General features: G+C 43.8%; 1 protein-coding gene across 18 annotated transcripts in view; it reads right to left on the bottom strand.

The window, feature by feature from the left end:
- Window positions 1–22125, bottom strand: part of PPFIA1 (PPFI scaffold protein A1) — a 775827-nt gene that overhangs the window by 439715 nt on the left and 313987 nt on the right. For all 18 annotated transcript variants that reach the window (XM_085643557.1, XM_085643540.1, XM_085643545.1 and 15 more), the window contains exon 8: window positions 11583–11729. In XM_085643557.1, the coding sequence (XP_085499683.1) occupies window positions 11583–11729 (147 nt within the window). The remainder of the gene's footprint in view (window positions 1–11582; window positions 11730–22125) is intronic.

Genomic DNA, 22125 nt, shown 5'->3' with positions numbered 1-22125 from the left:
GCGCCTTATTGGAATCGAATTCCATAGGCCTGGGTCCAGGAATCAATGCGCGACCCCTGCTCTGCTCCTGCACACCCTGGGAGTGCTAGCCAGGTGCAGATCTGCGGAGCGCAGTGCGCGCGTTGAGACATAAGTGCAGAGACCCTGCAGTATCTGAGGGCTCTGGCCGTGTAGGATCTTGTGGATGGTGCAAAGGGTTTTGAACTGAATTCTCTGTTCGATGGGAAGCCAGTGCAGGCATACAGGAGATGGGAGGTGTGACAATGCTTAGAGAGGGTGAAAAGAAGGCGAGCAGCCACATTCTGAACCCTTTGAAGTCTCTTCGTGACAGTTTTATTGACGCCCAGAAGCAGTCTGTTATAGTAGTCAAGACGTGATAGTACCACCGATTGAATGATCACCTGTCGGGTAAAAGCGTTGAAAAACCCCAGAATGGGTTTCAGACTGCGTAGGTGGCCAAAACATGTACCTGCCACTTTTTTTGGCGTGGAGTTCGAACGAGAGGGACCCCAAAGTTCTTCAGTACGCTTTTTGGTTGGGGTGGACTGCCCAGTGCAGCGGGCCACCACTGGTCGTCCCATCTGTGAGGATCCCGGCCAACCAGAAGCACCTCCGTTTTTGAGGTGTTAAGCTGGAGGTAGTTTTCCGCTAACCTATCAGAGATGGCCAAGATTTCTTCAGTTGGTCATGGGCTGGGTTGTTGGTGAAGATGAATAGCAGTTGCGTGTCGTCCGCAAATGAAATCATCTTGATCTTCCGGGCTTTGTCCAGAAAGGCCAAAGGGTGCACATAGACGTGGGGCTCAGAGCAGAGCCCTGAGGGACACCACTGCCGAGGGGATAGGAACTGGACATGTAAGGTGGAGCGTGGAAATGAAAGGAGAGGTCGGATAGAAAAGACGCAAACCAGGCTTTTCCCCCTGGTGAAATGGGATCTTAATCCCTAAGGGGCTGCTTCTTTGCCAGGGAACAGCAGATCTTGATCCAGCGAGAAATGCCCCCTTTCTGCACTGATCGCCCCTTCTTTGCTCCCACGTACCTCACAAATTTGGTCAACCACCTGGAACTCTTGAGTGGTCAAGGTAGAACGACAATGCTCTTTTTGGGTCCAGTCGGTGGAGACGCTCCACTTCCTTAGAGGGATACGGGGGAGCAAAGAGGTGGGCAACGTAATAGATTGAACCAGATGGAATGGTGTCACAACTTTTGGCAAATAAGAAGCCTGGGTGCAAAGCACCACTTTATCCGGAAAGGATATTAGCTAGGGAGGCGATCAAGATAACGCCTGCAACTCACTCACCCTCCGGTCTGATGAGGATGTTTTGATGGTCAACAGCCAGAGGGGACAATTGAGTGGAGGCTAAAATGGAGCACACATCAGGTAGGTGAGGACCAAATTTAGGTCCCACTGTGGCATAACAAAGGGCATGTTTGTAAACAAGTGAGCCAGCCCTCTTAGAAATCTATGCACATAGGAGACTTGGAGAGGGTTAGTCTAGCAGCTGCAAAAAAGCAGATAGAGCAGAGAGATAACTCTTGAGAGTTTGCAAAGCAGAGCCCTGTTGGGCAAGGGTTAGGATGAACAGAAGGACAGTAGAAAAAGAAGCAGAAAGAGGGTCAATAGACCTTTGTGTACAGGGCAGGCATATACAGTCTTAGTGGAGGGCCGCCTGGCCACCAGAATAACTTTACAAACCTCAGGAGGAAGGTCAAAAGCCATGAACTGCCGGCGCTCAATCTCCATGCATGGAGACGCATGGTTGGCAGGTTCAGGTGGAGAACCCTCCCCTGCTGCTGCGACGGAGAACCCTCTCCTGCTGCTGCGACAGAAGATCCACTCGAAGGGGCAGCTTGATCGGAGGATCAATGCTCATCTTCAGAAGCTCTGGATACCAGACTCTCCTCACCCACTCCGGAACAATATGAGTGACTTATGCCCAGTCGCTCCTGATCTTTAAATACTGGGCAGAAGTGGTATGGGCGGAAAGGCGTACAGCAGGCCTGGGCTCCACTTGCGAAGAAAGGCATCACCTAGCAATAGCCACTTTGGAAACTCCAGCGAGAAGTATTGTCGACAATGTGCGTTCTCTTTGAAGGCAAACAAATCTAACCAAGGGTCTCCCCACTGTTAATAGAGACCTTGCGCCACCTCAGACTGGAGATGCCATTTGTGATCAGCTCAGCATCGACAGCGGAGTTTGTCCGCCCTGGCATTCAAAAGCACTGAACCATCAGGGTTATGCTCTGCTGTTCCAGCCATGTCCAGAGAAGCAGGGCCTCTCAACCACAACCTCACCGCACCCTGCTATTGCATTACCACATGGCAGTGGTGTTATCCGTGAACACCTCCAGTAGCTTTCCCTTACAGAAGGAAGAAATGCTTTCAATCCCAATCGAATCGCTTCAACAGATTTTTGTTAAGCCCCGACACCGCTGGAGACTAGTGTCCCCTGATCTCCACCTATCCCATGTGGCCGCCCCATCCCAGAAGTGACGCTTCTGTCACCACTGTGAATTCTGGTTCGGGAAGGGGTCCGCAGAGGACCCAATCGCTGTTCGTCAACCATCAATGCAGATCTCTCGCAGTTCATCGGAATCATAAACGGAATATCCTGGACTTGCTGCTCGGGAGGATAGGCCCGAAACTGTACTGTGTCCAGAACCGCTCCGATGAAAGGGAGCGACTGAGTCAGGTGTGACTTCAGCACGTTTATAAAGAAACCCAGCAAATGCAGGTGGTCTGCAAAAGTCTGAAATGGGAGACGACTGCCTGGGAGAAGGACGTCTTCAACAGCCAGTCGTCGAGGTAGGTGAAGCCCGACACCCCTAATCTGCGCAGATGAGCTTCGCCATCACCTTGAACACCCGAGGGGCACTGGTAAGGCCGTAGGGGAGCACGGTAAACTGACAGTTCTCGCTTCCTTACTTGAACCGCAAGTAATGCCTGTGGCTCGGCAGGATGGGGATGTCTAAATACTCATCCTGCAGGTCCAATGCTACCATCCAGTCTTCTTAGTTTAGGGCAGACAAAACTTGAGCTAGAGAGAGCATCTTGAACTTCTTCATCTTGAGGAAGAGATAGACGGTCCAAAGATCTAAAATGGGCCGTAATCCTTTGTTTTTCTTCGGAATCAGAAAGTAGCGGGAATAACCACCACTATTTACTTCTGAAACCGGGACCCTTTCTATAGCTCCTTTGGCCAAGAGAGCTGTAACTTCCTACTGGAGCAATTTCAGATGATCCTCCGTCAGCCGTTCACGATTTGGAAGAATAGGAGGAGGAAAGAGAGGAAAGACCGAGAATAGCACTCCTGAATGATCTGCCAGACCCACTTGTCTGATCTTATGGATCTCCAGTGGGGGAGATGGGGACAAATTCTCCCAACTGGTAGTGTGGTCTGGTAGACTCAGACTAGGAGTGCTTGGAGGCTGCGGCTGCCGGGGGCAAGATGACTGACTACTTCTGGCCTCCATTCCTGGAATAGAATGCACTGCGTGCACCTCCTCGCACAGCTTGGGCAGTCTGTGCAGGACAGTGGCTGGGATAGGGCTGACGCGGCTGGAAACCCCTTCCGTTGCCACATAAGGAAGACTAGCTACGAGGAGTAGAGGAGAGGCCCAAGAATCTGGCCTTAGCTCGAGAATCCTTGAACCAGGGACTAAACAGCCTTTTCGCCCAAAAGACAGGGTCCATCAAAGGGCATGTCCATCAAATTGGCCTGGACATTGCCTGAGAAGCCAGTGGTTCTAAGCCAGGCGGGCGTCTTCAGGCCACTGTTGTTGAAATCAATCAGCCCATCATATCTAAGCCACATTGAATGGTGAAATTTGCTACATCTCTCCCATCAATGACAGCTTGGGAGAGCACAGCCCGGGCCACCACCAGGACTGGAGGCAGCACTTGCACAGCCGTCTCCCAAAGGGAGTTGGAAAAACGGCCCAATAAGCCTGCGGTATTCACCGACTGATAGATAGCAGTAAGATTTCTCTCACCAAAGGTATCTCAAAAGGTCACGTTCTTTGGCCACAATGCCGGCCACCTATAGGTTTCCCGATTCCTCACATTTAGTTTCTGTACCCTCAAATCCATCATCACCATGCTCCTTCCTAATTGGCCACACTTCCCAGAACAAATGCAGAGACTGCCAGGTTCTATGTTGTAAGCACGGATATGAAATGCTCCCTATCAATTTTATTACCAAATCAGGATTGGCAGGAAGGTTTCATTGTAATAGGTTAATATATGAATGAAATGAAAAACATTTATAAAGTGCATAGCTACCCTAAGGCATACCAGTGCTATCTGCAGCAGCGGACCAAGAAAAGACCTTTACTGAACAGTGTCTTTGAAAAACCAGGTTTAAGTAATTTTCGGAAAGGCAGTGGGTTGGGTTCCCTACATATGTAGAAAGGAAGGGCATTCTAAAGCCTCGCAGCATTGTAAGAGAAAGAGCGGCCGCTGCTCCTTGCTCTCTATTTTTGGAATGGTTGCAAGCAAGAGCCTCGACGAACTGAGACTTCTGCCAGGGTGATAAGGGGTGATGATAGATTGATTAATCGCCGGTCCTTTCCCCCAGAAAGACTTGCGGGTGATACAGAGCCTTAAATTCAATTCTCTACAATATCGGCAGCCAATGCAAGGTTTTTAACGCAGGTTTGGCAGATTGCCGATAAGGAATATCTAGGAGCAAACGAGCTGCGCAATTTTGAATGATATGTAGTCTATTTGTAGTGGCATTAGGAGCTCCCAGATAGCGTGCATTCCCATAGTCCAAGCATGAGAGAGTCAGAGCCTCTCCCATTATCCTTCCTACCAGGAATGGGAGGAGGGGAAGAATTTTTCGGAGCATCCTCAAGATGCCATAGCAAGTGGTAGACAGTTTTGTTGTTTGAAGGTCAAAGGTCAGGGAGCGATCCAGCCACATACCAAGACTTTTGATCTGATTATTTGGTGCTGAAGCAGGGCCAAAGCAGTTTGGCCACAATAGCCCGGAGTTGAAAATTGGGGCGTTGCCTAGGAGCATGAGCTCTCTCTTGTCTCCATTCAATTTTAAGCAGGAGAGCGCCAGTCATTTGGCAACCGCCTCCAAACAGGGGCCTAAGCTAGCGGATGAGTTATCTGGGTGGTTTAAGGCCACGACAAGTTGTGTAGCGTAGGCGTGTTGTGTAGCGTAGGCGTATGTGACTTTTTATGCCAAATGGATGAAGTCTCTAGGCCAGCGGCCTCATGTATATATTAAATAACGTGGGGATCAGGCAGGATCCCTGAGGCACACCGCAGCTAAGAGCCAGGAGCTTAGAAACCACATCTCCTTCGAAGACCTGGAAGGATCTGTCTTCTAAAAAGGATTGCAGCCACGTAATCACGCCCCCCCGAAAACTCCAAGACTCCCAAGTCTGAATGCCATCCTTCTATAAGACATATACATCTAAACACAGTGGCGGCAATCGCTTTCTATTTTCAAGTTTAAATTGGCCTCTATGGCGGTTGATGGCCAGTTATTCAGCTTTAGAAAGCTCACTTTACCACTGGTTGTCTTGCCTAGGTTCTTAGAAATCTAACCAATTTTTAGATAGTATATGAAAGCAGAAGGCAAAATCCACATTAATAAAAAAACCAAACTCCAAAGAAGAGAACCAGTAACTGAAGTTAGATAATTATCTCCCTATAAGAATTTTGACCTACACCTGAACTCAGAATAGTACATTAACACAGTTCCAAAATATAGAGGAATTGAGTATGACTGGAAATAAAAGGTCATTTTTGAGTGAACTATAGTCTAAGGGTGAGACAATGGTAGTCTGGATTTCAGAGTCAAGGGTTCTGCAGATTGTTTTCACATAGAACTCAGATTTGCAACCGCCTGCTGGTGTTGCACTTGTTATGCATACACACGTCGATATCAATGCATTTGTTTATCTAACCTTATGCCTGTATTCATGCTAATCCTAATATTAAGGAATCCACTACTCTCTCCGAGGAGGTTGCAAAGTGAGTAATTGCATATACAACATTCACTATCATTGTAGAACGTCTTTAGATGCAGGGCCTGCTTGATAAGACAACTGAACAATAAAAGTAGCCCTTTTGTGTTATTCAACACTACTCAAATGAGTTTATATACATACTACAGTGAACCAAAGAAAAGAATACATAGAATTCAAATATAACAGCACATATTCTTGTTATTTTATTATTTGCATCTTTATCAAAATTAAAGCAGTATTGTATCAATTTAAAAACACTTTTCATTAAATATTGTTGTACATATTTTCATAAAATCAAGCAAATATTTTGAGAACGATATCTTTAACAATAATTCTTTCAAAAGTTATCCAAACTAATTTTATATACTTCTCAGTAAATATCATGATCTTAAAAACATAATTTTTATTAAAACCAGATTAACAGTTAATCTGGCTTTAATAAAAATGTAAAAGATATGGTTCTCTAAATATTTGTGCTTGATTTTATGAAAATATGTACAATGATATATAATGAAGTGTTTTTAAATTGATACAATACCGTTTTAATTTTGATAAAGATGCAAATAATGGTTCACTGTAGTATGTATATAAACTCATTTGAGTAGTGTTGAATAACACCAAAGGGATACTTTTATTTTTCAGTCATAATACCCGGTCCCTTTTGGTATAGCCTGGGCAACTCTTTTTGTACAACTGCTTGATAAGACTACATGAACGTCACAGACTTCCAAGTTTAACTAGAAGGCTAAAGCTTGCAGATTGGTATAATAGTAGGGGAAGTAAGTTTCAGAGTTTAGATGCTTGGGCAGGAGCATGCCTGCTTTGTTTCGAAGTCAGGCCATTACTTTTGTAGGTCTTTCTTGAGACATCACATATGCACTGTTGCTTACTTTGATTTATTGTTTCTAATAACACATTTTAAAAAACTCTAAAAAGGAGCTTTTAGCACGCTCATTACTTACCATTGATTGGCTTCACCGTCATTCATTCCTTTAATTTTCCTTGGTCAGTGGTTTCATTTTGCAAATCTTGCTCCAGATGACTTGAGTATTTAAGTTTCACAACCATTAGATTCGCCACACACATCAAAGCATTGTAGGGAATGAGCTGCATGTGCTGTACAACTTCCTAATATGTGCGTCGACTGATAGACTGCTGTACTTCTGAAACAGCGACTCCTTTCGGACGAGTTGGAGTTGTACTCGTGAAAGTGCTTTCGCCCCTGTAGTGGGCTCTGTATGCAGTGTGCCTTGCCTGGTTTACCTTCTGCCGTACCCTTCCAGCCCATTACTTCTCCCATTCCTGCGCAGTACATGTGTAAACACTCTGATACAGTGTACCACATGTGTGATTATGAACCACTGATCAGGCCGGATTGGATACATAATGGACTACAACAACAGTGGACGTATGGGCAGGAACCGTCTGGATTTCTTTCCTCGGGATCCAGTGTGGGGTATTGAGGAGGGGGATAAAAGTCTTCGGCCCAAACAGTGTCATTTTGTTGGTGGGAAAATACAAGTTTAAGGACATTTGTACAAGTCAGGCTATTTGCCCATTGTGTTTTGAAAGTTAGTATCCTAGTTGTGTCTGCTATTTGTGCCACTGTCCTACGTTTTTGCTAAAGGGGGTTTCAGAAGAAATCGCAATGACCTGTAATCGGGCTCAAAGGTTATCTGGTGTAACTTCTTGGGATGTCATTAAGTGGCCAAAGGGTCACGTTTCCTACACTTTTTATGAAAACAATATAATGAGAACTGGAACTGGTTCTTTTTGTGTAACTGTCTAGTTCAAACTCAGTAATTTAATTTCCATCCACCTGTGATCACCATCTTATTTTATATTTTGGTATACTGCTCTGAAACCACAGAACAAGAGTTGCGTGTTGTGGAGCGTTGTCTGACAAAATTGAACGATAGGAGGTGGAAAATCTGCTTTTCCGCCCACCCCTAGATAAAACATCATGAAATCATCCAGGGGTTCTCCAACGCTCTGTATTTTAACAGATATACAGATTAAGGTAGCTAGAATAACCAAAGAACTTATCATTGGCAAAGCCAATAGGTATACCCTATGCAACATCTATTAGCTTTGTGAATATTTTTTTAGTCATGTTGTACAACATGGCTGGAAGTAAAGGAAACATGCGTTGACAACGTCATAGCGCTTTTATTTTTTACTTCCAGCCTAGCAAAGCATAGGCGAGACTTATTAGGTTTTCCAATACTTGTTTTTAAATCTCACAAGATGCTTTGTGGTCGTTAGCTTTGTGTCCAATTATCTATTAACCAGGAACCTTTATCTTCTTAATGTTTTTATATTCGCTTTACAGCACTGACCCAGCTCCCAAAAAAGTGAAGCTCTTATGGGATGCATCAAGGACATACATAACATGAGTGGCTGAGTCAAGTGCAGTTTACGCTGTGGCACTCATGGTTAATTATGCAGCATATAAACCATGAGCTGCAAGAGCAGCAGAAGATAAGCGTAAGGATGAGAAAGGGGATCGTTTTTTCATGTTCTGAGCTGTAAATTAGATATGGAAGGTGGGTTGTGCAGCACAGGAAATGCACAAGGGACAGTGAAGCAGGTGGTGAACACTTCACCTAGGTAGATGAGATTCCAATCAGTCAATTCTCATCTTTTCTCCTCGACTGAGGTCAGACCTAGGAGGACGAAAACTGCGTCCACTGATAAGTCTCCTTTTCCTTGATCTCCAAAATCTGTAATGAGCTGTCCAGATACCTTATTGAGCTCAATAATTTGTGGGAATTGTCTTCTATGGAGCGCTAGGTACGCTTCCGTACGCAGATTTAAAGGCTCTGAGTGCATGTTTAGAATTTGTAGGCTTACGTCGGGCTCCACTTGATAGTTTAAATACCCATGTATGATTCAGTTTCACTGTGCTTAAATATATTTTGTTCTGCTGGCTATTGCTGTTTTATCCCCCAATCAGGGCGCCCAACTTTCTAATAGCGCAGGCATGGTTCATGTGCTCTTTCTAGCAGGGTTTACAAGTGTATTTATGAAGCTCCCCAGGGAACCTGGGCAATGATCACTTGAGCTACCCAATCCATTAAGAACTGGATCCACTGCAGGACGCAGGCAGTACGAGAGGGCAATGGCCAAGTTTCAAAAATATATCTGCACAACCAACAGTCCCACCTTAGTTTTATACTTCACGGTTTCCGTTTTCCCTCTCTGTGGTGCATATAAATCCTAGAACGACTAAGGCCCTCATTGCGAGTGGCCTCTGAATTCCTGTGGACCGGCAACATAGCAGTTAAGGACCCATCAGACTAATGAGCAGTATACTTTCACCCAGAGATTCCAGCTGCCAGAAGTCCAGAATTTGGAATTACTGAAGGAAATCAAACACAAAATTGCGGATTCCTCTGGCAATTACTCCTTTTTTACTAGATCTGCGTGATCCAACTTGTAATGGCAGTGCTACTGGTACCAATAACTACAGGGCTAGAGAAAACTCAGCCCATATCCTAGGCCGCTCATCCTGAAGGCCCAAATATGTTTTTTTTTTTTTTTTTACTGAAACTATATCCCAGTAAAATGGAGACAGAACAGCATTCACTTGCTCATCCCTAATCTTTCTTTTAATGTTAATCTCCATCCTCCCTGGGTTCATCTGTTAGTTTCAGTTGTCGGCTACCACATGTATGTCGACAATAGGTACACTGAGGCCTCAGGAAAAATTAAGTGCTTTTATCATACTTGGAGAGGTGTAGCTCCTGTAATATGTCCAACCAGTATTACTTTTATATTAGTTACCTGAAGTATGAAACTCACGTTTACACAGGAGGTCTTCCAGCAATGCAGCTAATCAGGTTCAAGATTTTGAAGACACGCACAAGTCCCTTTAACCTACGTCAGCTCCACTGGCTGCATGCAGAAGACGACAGAGTTTAAACTTCATCCAAGAATCACGAAGCGTCCTAGACAGTGTTACACTTGAGATAGCAGTTTTGTTTGTAGAGATACGAAGCAGTCTCCAGATGTTACTGAAGGGCCAGAACCACCCCTTTAACGTTAATGACTATCTAGATTAGAAGCAAGGGAGGAGGTGGTAAGCAACACTGGGCACCATTCCCCTTACCATGTGTTTACAGGAGAACATAAACATCCCGATTATCTTAGTATTAAAAAAAAGAGAACCGGGTGTTTTTCTAATAGAAAATCCCCATAAAACTGACCAATTATGGAAAAATTGGTTCTTGAAAAAATTAATTATTAACTGCGACTATCATTTTACTGAAACAAGGACAGAACAGTTTTTCCAATGGTCACTAGAGGGCAGAGAAATCCATAAGTGATAGTCAGCATGGCCTATTTCCAACTCCCAAAGATAAAAAGCTGATTTTGATTGGTCACTGACAAGTTAGAAGAGCTGGCAGTATAGGTACTTATCCACTTACCCATAAAGCAGAAAGCTAAGACAAAAATACACATTTAAATAAATGGACAATAGAATAAAAACATTTCATTTGACGGATATTTGAAGGTTGTATAAAACATGTTTTATGACATACATTTAAATGTTGCTCGTCTCTCATCACAAAGCACCACTCATGTAACCGTACACAAAATGATTAAATGGTTAGGGATTTGTTTGCTACCCCGTTTTGAAAGAGTTGAAGCGTCACCTAACACTGCTAGGAGCCTAAAATGAACATATGCTTCACGACTTTGACATAGCTCAATCTCCTCCACCTAGTTTAAAGGTATTGACGAGGATTCAGAAACAGGAAGCTAAAAAGCTCTGAGGGACTACACTCCACTGGTTTTGTGCCCTGTGCTGCAATCTCCACAAGATTTCGGACTCCCAGGGAGTTCACAGGCTTTGGAGATCACCAGGCTCTTGTTAGTGGGAATGAAGATTTTTGGTCTGACCACCGATTAGAGGCTAGACAAATGGAGAATTATTTGAGGCAGCGGTTTTACAATGAAAGGTAGACAACTATTTACAAAAGGGATACCCAAGAGAAAGGTGCCTGGGTAAAAGTAGTTGTTGGAAATCTTTGGACAAAAAATGTGTACACACAGACCAAAAAACTTAGTTACGGTTCAGTTCAAATTTGGTTGGACGCACCGGGGCAACGCAATCACCGAAAACAAGTATTATTTGTATAATACAGTCTAAAACATTCCATAAAGAATTAATCAGCAGATCTAGAAGAATTATTTATTAAACAAATACCCATCTTTACACTGAGAAAATAAACTTGTTTGAATGTGTAGGAATGTCATTACGGAACGGGGCCATATTTGAGGTGATCTTCGAATCTTTGGTGGCTCTGGTATGTATTTGCCACACTGACAAAATAAATAATTCAGGAAGTGGTCATTGCGAAACCTAGAAAAGACTCATCAGCATAGGTCTACGTTACTATTTTGTGGCACAATTACTGTCGACAATTCGATTTGGAAGCAGGTATTTGAAAAAAGATACACCTCACTGCGTTTCTAAAGAACATTAACAAAATATTAAAAACCAAGCATTCAAAAGATAAAATTGGCTGAGGTTTGTAGCTGAATCACTAGATAATAAAATTAATCTCAAAAGCAAAATGGGATTCATACCTGCCGATGCATGGATTCTTTAGTCGCCAGTTCATTTTCAAGTTTATCATTGAGATCGTGCACAGAGGTGGCTTCACGCTGTGCAGCGAGGTAGCGTTTTTCAAGAGTGGTTATTCTCTCCTCCATGTCATCCTTCTGGGCCATGGCCTGTGCATCAACAACACAGCAAGCTTAAAACATCTTCATATTCATTCAACATGTACTGCAGTTTTCCAGGACTTAAATACTATTTACAGAGCAGAAAGATACACATAATGCAAAGTAATGTCAATTACTGTCTGGTTGCGAATGACAAAGAATAGGAGAGAACAGAACAACTCAGTCAAAAGGTGTGATAAACGTTGGTCATATAAGACTATATGATCATAGGCAGCAATGAATTAAAGCATTCAAGAGAATGTAATTGAGCAATTCATACCAATCCGTTGACAGGAACACTTACGAAGGCCCTGATTTAGAAATATGTAGTCTGAGTACTCTGCCAAACGCAGACTGCACAGACACCTTGACCCGTGAAAGAGACCCATGTGCTGAACCTTTGGCTGGGTCAAGAGCAGAATGGCTACAGTGCTTTTAGGTCTCGCTACTCCGTGGCTTCCAGATGTCATATGGGTAGAAGCATAGCAGACTGCAGGAATCAGCTTCTCAAACCCTTACCACTTCACCCAAGTAGATCATGGAACACACTCTTGGACTGACCTTAAAGGAGATATTAGTTCCCCCGATTCAGGGGAAGAAATATACCTCGGTAGACCAGCATTCATTCCTTGCATGAACGCCGGTGCACTGGTGAGCCGCAAAGCACACATTACGGGACTGGCTTGCTGCCTACTTGCAAGTTGCACTGCATTACTGATGCAGATGACCAACACCAGGTCTAAACTACTATGAGAGAAAAGAAGGGTGATGCAAGAACAGATCAGCGAGCATCGTCTGCATTTGCAAATCATCAAATGCATTTGACAAATCTACACAAATACAACACATTATTTAAGCATGTGTAAATTCTCTTTGTGAATGTGCTCGATAAAGAGGCAACCTCACTGTGTGATAACAGTAAGGATCTCTGTGAACCTGGCCCTTCATGTTTACACATTCACTAACCCCCTACAAACAGACCTTTCTGAGAATTCGTGCAATGGTCATATCTAAATTGCAACTTAACAGAAATAAAGAAAATTTGATTCAACTTTGTTTTTACAATTTTCGAAGGCTATAAAGCGTGCTCAGTCTCAGCACTCTTCATGTTCTCGCTATTGTTTTGTTTGCTTTAATCAGATTTCACCACACACATTATTCATCAGAAGATAAGACAGAACAGCAGAGCTTCCACAATTTTCCATGACCCTCAATCTTCCACTTGGCGACAACTGAATGCTTGCCAAATATAAATTAACATCAAAAGGCATAGACACAACAGCTGACACAACCTTTTGGGTACGATAGACCCACGCATACAGCCTTTTATTTACATATGCCAAGTCAATCTCCGTGTTTGTCCTGTAGACCAATATAACACAATTAACTGAACTGTGCTCAAACCGTTCAAGCCCTGTCCTACACTGGTTTGCCCATGTAGACCCAATTTTCCATGGTTATGAGAACTATACAGCAAGATTCTAAGTGGATGAGATGCACAGATATATTAAGTCAGTCAGTCAAAATATCTTCATTCGACTCAATTAAAGTCATACAAAGAGATTAAAAACATTTCATACAAAGAGTTAGGAACATTTCATGCGTGTTAAAATATGACAATAAAATAATTTACATTAAAACAAATCTAGGCATACAAAAGTTAAAAAGGAATAACGATGGATCTAATGGGTATGTTTTTTCATCCTAACTGCAGCTACCAAGAAATTGGCTATACAAAAGGTAATATGTATGTTGGGCAATGATTGCAAGAAGAGCAGAGCCGGTCTCACTTGTGTGAAGCCCGCCTCCTTCAAAGCTGATACCAGATATTTTTTCCTTGGCTCTAAATAAAACCCACAAAACATAACAAAATGCATGGTGTCTTGGGGTGAGAAATGATCGCAACTGCAGGGTAAGGCTATTTCCGGTTTTTCCCATGTTTTAAAAGTGCCTAAATAAAAATGTAGCAAATTAAACCTGAACTTGGTTAAAAGAAACCTATGGAATGGATTTGTAACGAAACCAAGATACGGTGCTAAAGAAAATGAATTAACAAGTAAGTAATGGTCCCTTACTGATGGTTTCACTAATTCCCTTTCTTCACGAAGTGCTCTTGCCCTCCCCATAAAATGCTTTTTGACAAGATCGATGTCTTGGACCTTGATATCTTGGGGGGGAAGTAAAGTGCTCTGGTCGTCCCAAATCTGAGAATACCTTCAACAGATAGGCCAGCCAGGGGATCTCTTTACAATTGTCTAGGGACAAGACGTCGGACATGATCTTATGGTTCAGTGGGAGGTCTTCATTAAGCCACGTCTTTAACCAAAAGATCAGGGGAGCCATATTCAACCCATCAGTAAGGAAATCTAGGCCCACCTCCAAGTGTATTGAGTAAGTTGGTGTTGACTGCGGCACAGAGAGGAGTGTCCGTATGAATCTGTTCTCCGCTCTCTGGATTGGTTCCACGTTTACATAGCCCCAAATTGGTGAACCATATAACGCAACGGCGACAGGTTTCCTCTTGTAAATTTTTAACAACGCTTCCATGGGCCTGGCACCTAACCTGCCCGCAAAGCCCATGAGGGCAGACGATGATCTAATAACAGCCAACCTCTTTGCCCTCACTTGAGGACCCCAAGTTCCTCTCTGGTCAAAAAGTACCCCCAAGTAGGGAAAAGTGTAAACTCTAGAAACCATATCCCCTCTACACGTAAAGGTTATTGTTCTCCTCTTACTACTTTCTCGGCCCACCACCATGGTATGCGATTTACTAGCATTTATTTTTAAATCAAACTGTTCCATGAATGTGCCAAAGGCATTTAAGAGGCGTTGAAGGCCGACACCTGTGTGCGCAATTAGCACGGCGTCGTCCGCGTACAGGAGCGCTGGGATCTTAACTGCTCCCGCACGCGGAACATCGACTTCCTTCTCCTCCAAATGTGCACCCAGACCGTTAATATAAATTGTGAAGAGCAGAGGGGCCAATATGCAGCCCTGCCTTACCCTCAGGGATTTGAAAATGGACGTGCACCTACCCTCATTTGTGACTCGTACGCCCGAAAAAAGCTCCTGGTGTAGGGAAGCCATAAATCTTACCAATGCCTCGTCGATCCCCATTTTCAGCAAGGTCATCCATAACTTAGCCCTGTTCACCAAATCGAAGGCCGAGGAGAGGTCCATGAATGCTAGAAACAAGGACCCCTCCTTGGCCACCGTATACTTTGATATGAGCAGGTGTAGGTTGGAGCATTGTTCGATTGTGCCTTTCCTCTCTCTAAACCCATACTGGATCTCAGACAACCCTCCACAACTCTCGACATTATCCCTCAGCCTGGACAAAAGGACTCTGCCTAAGATCTTCACCGACGAGTCCAAGAGGGATATGGGCCTATAACACCGGAGTCGTCCTGCTGGCCCTTTTTAAAGATGGGGACGATGGTGGAAATGTCCCAGGAAGATGGTGTAGGGTTGCTATTAACGGCGGTAAAGACGTTGGCCAATACCTCTGCCCACAACTTTGGGGCATGTATGAAAAAAATCGGCTGGCACCCAGTCGGGGCCCGGGGCCTTATGCTTGGTTGTGGCCAAGATAGCTTTCTCCACTTCTGTACTATAGAAATGAATAGGAGTGGCGTCTAAAGTGGCCAGCGACACATCCTGGGTTGCCTGATCATTATCCCCATACACATTTTTAAAATGATTTAACCACTTGTCATCTGGGATGACACAGTCCATGGCCTCGTTATTTTGGTCGGAAAAGAATGGTTGTTTAATTATTTCCCAGAATTTCCGACTGTCCTTCAGGACAGCCACGGATAGGAGATTTTCCCAGGCTTCCCGTTTGATGCTTTGTCTGATTTTTATAGCTGACTTATAGGTTTTCCTCAATCTAACAATCTCGCCCCTTACCCTAGGTATTTTTTTCAACGCTACCATCAGAGACCTGTGTGCTTTTGAACATGCGGTGTCGAACCAGCGCTACTTATTCGGTTCTCCTTTCTTTGATTTAGCCAGGAGGTCATGCGACACCTGCCCACAGATCGACTCAAAGGCCCCTATAGTTTCACAACCCGGGCACGAGGGTTCTGGCAAACCTCAACCTGTTCCTTAATTTTCGGGAAAACCTCAGCATAGAAGTTTTCTGGGACCACCTTAGCCCACTTAACTCTCCTACCCTGATCAGAGGTACGCAAAGTATGGTCCGACCTCACTTTCCCCGGATTTGGCCCCATGTAATCTCCCCAAGCCACTTCAAGTAAGACAGGGTTATGATCACTATGGTGAGATAACACAGTGCAATAGGAAAGCACCTGGTTTAGAATACCTTGTGTGGTGAAAATATAATCAATTATGGTTCCGGGATTGGTGCCAGTGAAGGTAGCTATTCTTGGGCCCCCCTCTGGTTCGTACAAGTTGAAATTTGCCAGGAAGTCCTCTAGCTCCTCTCCCTCTGTGGTATGTTCAAAGTGAGGTCCCTCGGGACCATCACCCCATTCCTTGTTACTTAAACTGCATGCGAACGTGCAGGGATGAATGTTAAAATCGCCTAGTAGGATATACTCTGTGTCAAGCTGAGTAATCTGGCTGCCTGACCTTAATATAGCGTCTAAAGTGGCGATATTGCTACCGCTGTTGTCTCTATTCCCCGAGTTATAAAAATTGATGTATAAGGACCTCCTAGTGGGGTTAATATCTCTCTCTACGATAAGTATGTTGTGCGAGTAAGTACTAATCTGTTTTAGGGAGCCCTTCAATTCTAGAGAGAATAACAATAACAGGCCTCCCTTAGCTCTGCCGCTGCGGCTAGGAATAGCTGCCTTGACGAAGCTAGTGAACCCATCCCACCAAAAGTTAGCGGTTGTATCCCAGATTTCCTGGAGGGCAATAGTGTTATGTCTTACGACAAAGCTTGACCACTCCTTATCATTACGTTTGGAATTAAGTCCCGCTACATTCCAACATAGTATCTTGCATGTTTCTACAGTTCTCTACGCCACAAAATCGGTCTAGGGGACCCCATCTTCTGCTCGTAGGTGGGGGCTTCCATTAGCCGATAAGTTGCCCACTCTCTCTACTGCATTTAACTGATCATGCGAAATATCATTAACAATAACATTCTCGTTCTCCTTAAGGGAGCCACCAACGATCACACCCACAATTTGGTCAGGAGCAGTTTCTCTTTCTGGAGCAACTTGCGCTTTGCGGCCTTCCAGATTAATTGTCTCAAACATGTTTATACCATCTATAAGACCTCTGCCCCTATCTTTGGTGTGGCTTATTATGCATGGGACCCTTGATCCATTTTCTTAACGTATTTGGGCCCCCCATACGTCAATCGCAATCATTTAAGTTTGCCAAAACCCCATACCTATTCACTGTACCAAACCCCCAATCATAGGGTGGGGCCTCCAATCCCCATCCATTTGTTGCTACATTCCACCTTGGTAATGGGGTATTCGGACGCATCCAAAACTGCTCATCAACCGGCCAAGCTCCAAATCCATTTCCACAGATCCCGGGGTCATTTCGGTCGTTTACCGGGACACCTGCCCCCCACCTATTCATTATATTCCAGTTTGATCTAGGGGTCTTAGAAAATAACACATTCTGATGATCACCTGGCCCTACAGCGAATCTATTTGCTGGGCCAATACCATGGTCATTATGTATGGGTCCAAAACCCCCACCCCATCTGTTACTTCTTGTGACCCACCCTGGTCTTGGAATATTTGGATGGATCGCGTTTTGCTGCTCACTATAGAAAAATTTTAGGGTGAGAGGGATTATGGTTCCACTTCTTCGTGGGGGGGGGGGAATATATTTGACAGGACATTTGGGAGCACGTCTGCGTTTGAGAAATTTAACACTACACAGTCCCCCTTGAACTTTTTTTCCCTGTTCCCAATCCATGTCATCCTCCTCGCCATTACAATTTCCAATGCCAACTGCTCTTTTCCATAATGTGCCATCTGCATGTTGCTTGACAGCCAGTGTAACGCCTTGCTTGTCAGAGATGAAATAGATTCTGTCTGGCCAGGGGGTAAGATGGGTACATTCGCTAGTACCAGTACCAATGGTGAGGCTTCCACTATAAATTGTGTGGGGTTATCCCCTAGGGATGGCGGTGTTGGTGCGGTAGATGGGGGTATAGGGGCCTCTCTTGCTGCTTCCTGACTAGGTACAGCTGGTGGTGCCTGACCAGGCGGAATGGTCTCTGATAAGCCTTCATCTGCTACTATATCACCCCCATTATTTCCCAACACAGTGTCTACTGGTTTAGTGCCAATGGTTACTACATTCTCTGTTTCTTCTACTAGCTTACGTTGCAGCCCTCCCGACCTTTTCACCTCTGCGGTAAGCTTATCAATTTTTCCAATCAGTGGCTTAATGATATTCTTTATCTTTAGGTCTATCATATCCGCTATCCTGTTAAATAGATCATCATCTATAATTTGTCTAAGGTTGTCTCCCTCATGCTCTTGTTTTTTTCCTTAGACTTTGGTGGGGAAGCGGCCCTTTTCCTCCCTGACCGTGGTCCCCCGCGTTTAGGCTGACTTTTTCTGCAGGTTCTCACCGCCCTAGTCACAGGCACAGAGGATAAGGATTCCTCTGCTATGAGTTCCGCCTGAAACGTAAAAAAAAAAAAAAAACACCACACAGGGCTGAGCCCGGAACAAGCGATAGCGCGCTGGAGCAGCCCCTCGGCGGTAGAAATCAGAAAAAACAGAGGTGAGCCGCTACAGCGCACCTGCGCCGCACATCAAGCAATAATATTATAAAGAGTCGCAAAGCCACATAAACAATAAACGGAGATTCACGGCAGGCCCGGTCCCGAGGCTGTCGCATACACCGACAATACACTTTAAATATAAACAGTCATGAAGAGAAAAGAGAGAAACACTTATCCATTACTGCCGAGCAGAAAAGAAAGAGGAGGAACAAGGGGATGACGGACTAGGCTGTGGTTCCTGGACAGTGATTGGATGATTGGAGTGAGGGATATGGTGTCCCTTCTTTGGTTTTTGTTGACCACTTATTCCCGAGGGTGTTTGGGAAAGGCGGTCCAGTTTGAGTTTTGATATGGCTGCTGTTGAAATAAAGCATTGAAAGAATAGCATAATCCGAAGCCTCCGGTCCTGACATAGAATTAGAGAATCGCAAATTGAGAATGCTATTTTTGGGTTGCAAGGGTGCCAAAAGGACACCCTGTTGCACCCCTTAAATATACATGTGTGCACATACAAGCCCTAAGTGCATGTATGTACGACATATGGCACTTTAAAAAAAAAAAATAATCAAAAAGTGCTTTTTTAAAGAAAATCGCAAATTACCACCAAATTGCGGTTGGTGGTAATTTACAATTTCTGAAGGCCAAATAGCAAGTTTCTGGTGCTTCCAGAATTGCATTTAAGGAATCGCAATTTGCAATTCCTTAATTCCATTAGCAAAATAGAGAATCGCAAATTTTGCAATTCTCCATTTTGCGATGGTCTTTTGGGATGATACATCCCAAAAGGCTTTTTCCAATTCGCAAACGGGCCGATTCTGAGAATCTGCCCGTTTGCAAATGGGAAAAAGGCTCGATACATATGGCCCTTGGTTCTTTAATTGACTGACATTCAAAACAACATACAGACATTTCAGTAATATAAACAGGTGAATTATATACTCTACTAGTAGTTCAGAGTTCTGTCAGGTGTCATGGCTGCTACTAGTCTGGATTTGATGCTGGCAAAACTTTGATTGCGACTTGCTTTCCCCATAACTGATATCTTCTAATTCGCAACATGGGAAGTGTGGTGTGCTTAAATATAAAGCAAGACTAGCTGAGCACATATTATGACACTTTGCAATTATGTTCTACCTGCTTGGTAGACTAAATTATACTTGCAGAATAATTGAGAAGGAAAAATCAAAAAAAATTATTCAACTATCTTAAAAAATAGCACCAAGATGAAGGGACTTAATCCTCTAGAGAAGGGTAAATAGATAACTGCATGCTCCGCTCATCTGCGGACAGTTAGCAAGAAGGCCCACAGAGACCTTGTACAAGTAAAGTTTTATCGATCAGCTCAATAACAGGTACTTTGATGACGCTAGTAGACAATCACACAAGTAAAAACGAATGTGACCATCATCATGCCAGAACCATAAATGTGCACAAAACCTAATTAGGCAAGATTGGTCCCGATGGCCCTTTCCTGAAATTCAGGGTGCAGTTTCCTGAATGCCAACGTAGAGCCAGCCAGGCTCTTCCATCAAAGGTACATTTAATACCAAATCTGATTGCTAGGTGTAGAGGAGCAAGAGCCGCCTTTAAAATGAAACTGAGAATCCATTTTAATTCGCATAATCATGAATCCCTTGTGCTTTGACATTTTAAGCACTTTGGACTGCTTCATTAATTTCTCCAGACATCCATTAGCCATCATTTAGGGGCATAGGGGCCACATTCCTCTTGCTAGGACTCCACATCCGAAGGAAGAAGACATTTGTAGTAAGAGGGAGTCATGTGGCCGTCAATGGTGACTGGTGGAAATTGAAAGCTGTCGGGCATAAGAGCAATGAATAATGCTTTTGAATGCGACTCTGGGACGAATTCTTCCCCTGATATTTTTTTTTTTTTAAAGTTGCATTTTGGTGCAATTTTCAGCACTATTTCTGTCCTACATGGAACAAAGGGAAAATACGACTTACCCAGCATGCATCTGTTCTTGGCATATAGAGCTGTACAGTGATATGCTATGTATAGATAGCATCTGGTGTTGGGTCCGGACGTTTGCACTTTTTTTTTCTTCAAAGAAGCCTTTCCAGTCACGAGGTAGGTGACTCCTCCTTTCGGTGATAGTGCGCATGGGCATCAACTCCATTGTTAGATTGTATTCCCACAGAGGGTGATAATGAAGATAGTAGTAGTAGTAAAAGGAGATGTCCATGAATGCATGTATCTGAGTAAGATGTTACTGCAACAGATATAGGTATCCGGGGAGGTGGGGGGGCGCATATGACTCTACAGCTCTATATGCAAAGAACAGTTGCATACTGTGTAAGTAGCAATTTCCGTTTGAGGCATATGAGCTGTAGATCATATGCTAGGCATAGACTATATAGCAGTTATCTCCCAAAGCGGTGGCTAACCTGTATCTGTTGCAGTGGTCTGAAATAGTGTACGTAAAACTGCTTGGCCCACTCTAGCTTGTTGTCTTGCTAACACATCTACACAATAGGGTTTTGTGAATGTGTGAGGTGTAGACCATGTTACAGCTTTCCATAGGTCATCTATGGGTATATTTCCTAAGAATGCCATAGAAGCCCCAGTTTGCGTGTAGTGTGCCTAGGGGAAACTGTTAGCGTTTGTTTTGCTTTGGCATAGCATATTTGAATGCACTTGACTATCTACCTTGCAATTCCCAATTTTGATATGGGATTGAGTTTGTGTGGTGGAGCAAAAGCGACAAAAAAAGTTGACTTGTGTTACAGAAAGGTTTTGTCCTTTCTATGTAATACAGTAACGCTCTCTTTACATCTAATGTGTGTAGGGCACGTTTTGCCACTGAATCTGGTTGAGGGAAGAACATGGGTAACTCAACAGATTGATTGGAGTAAAAAGCAGAAACGATTTAAGATTAGTCCGAAGAACCACTTTATTTTGGTGCATTTGTAAAAAGGGTTCTTCTATAGTTAATGCCTGAAGCTCACCCACTCTTCTGAGCCACGAGGAAAGCAGTTTTCCATGTGAGAAATTGCAGTTCACATTTGTGCATTGGCTAAAAGGATAGGCCCATTAGTATGGTGAGAACAATGTTGAGATTCCATACTGTGGCAGGTGGTCGTCTTGGGGGAAAGACTCATTCGAGTCCCTCCATAAAGGCTTTGATAACAGGCACTCTAAAAAGAGATAGATATTGCCTATTCTGGAGGTATGCAGCTATTGCAGCCAGGTGTAAGCGTATGAAAGTGTATGCTAAATTGGACCGTTGTAGATGTAACAAATAATGTTTTGTACAGAAGCATCAAGCGGGTTGTTGTGGTGGTTATTACAGTACATTACAAACCGCTTCCACTTGGCTGCATAGCAGGCTCTTGTAGTAGGACGTCTACCCTCTTTGAGAATATTCATGCAGTCTGGCGGTAGATTAAGATAGTCTAATACTTCAGGAGCCAGATCGAGTTGACTGGGAACCGGATGTCTTATGTCTCCATGGCGCTGTGTGAGAAGATTTGGTGTAAGACGTAATTTTTGGTGAGGAACTAGTGAGAGTTCCAATAGGGTTGTGAATCATGGTTGCCGTGCCCATGTGGGAGTAACTAGGATTAGTGTCAGACATGCTGGTTTGAGTTTTTCAACCACTAATGGAATGAGTGAGAGAGGCGGAAAAGTGTAAGCAAATATTCCTGACAAATT

This window comes from Triturus cristatus, chromosome 3_1, assembly GCF_964204655.1.
Source record: "Triturus cristatus chromosome 3_1, aTriCri1.1, whole genome shotgun sequence".
Lineage (NCBI taxonomy): Eukaryota > Metazoa > Chordata > Amphibia > Caudata > Salamandridae > Triturus > Triturus cristatus.
Note: the sequence above shows the minus strand (reverse complement) of the source record. Positions and strands in the feature narration are given on the sequence as shown.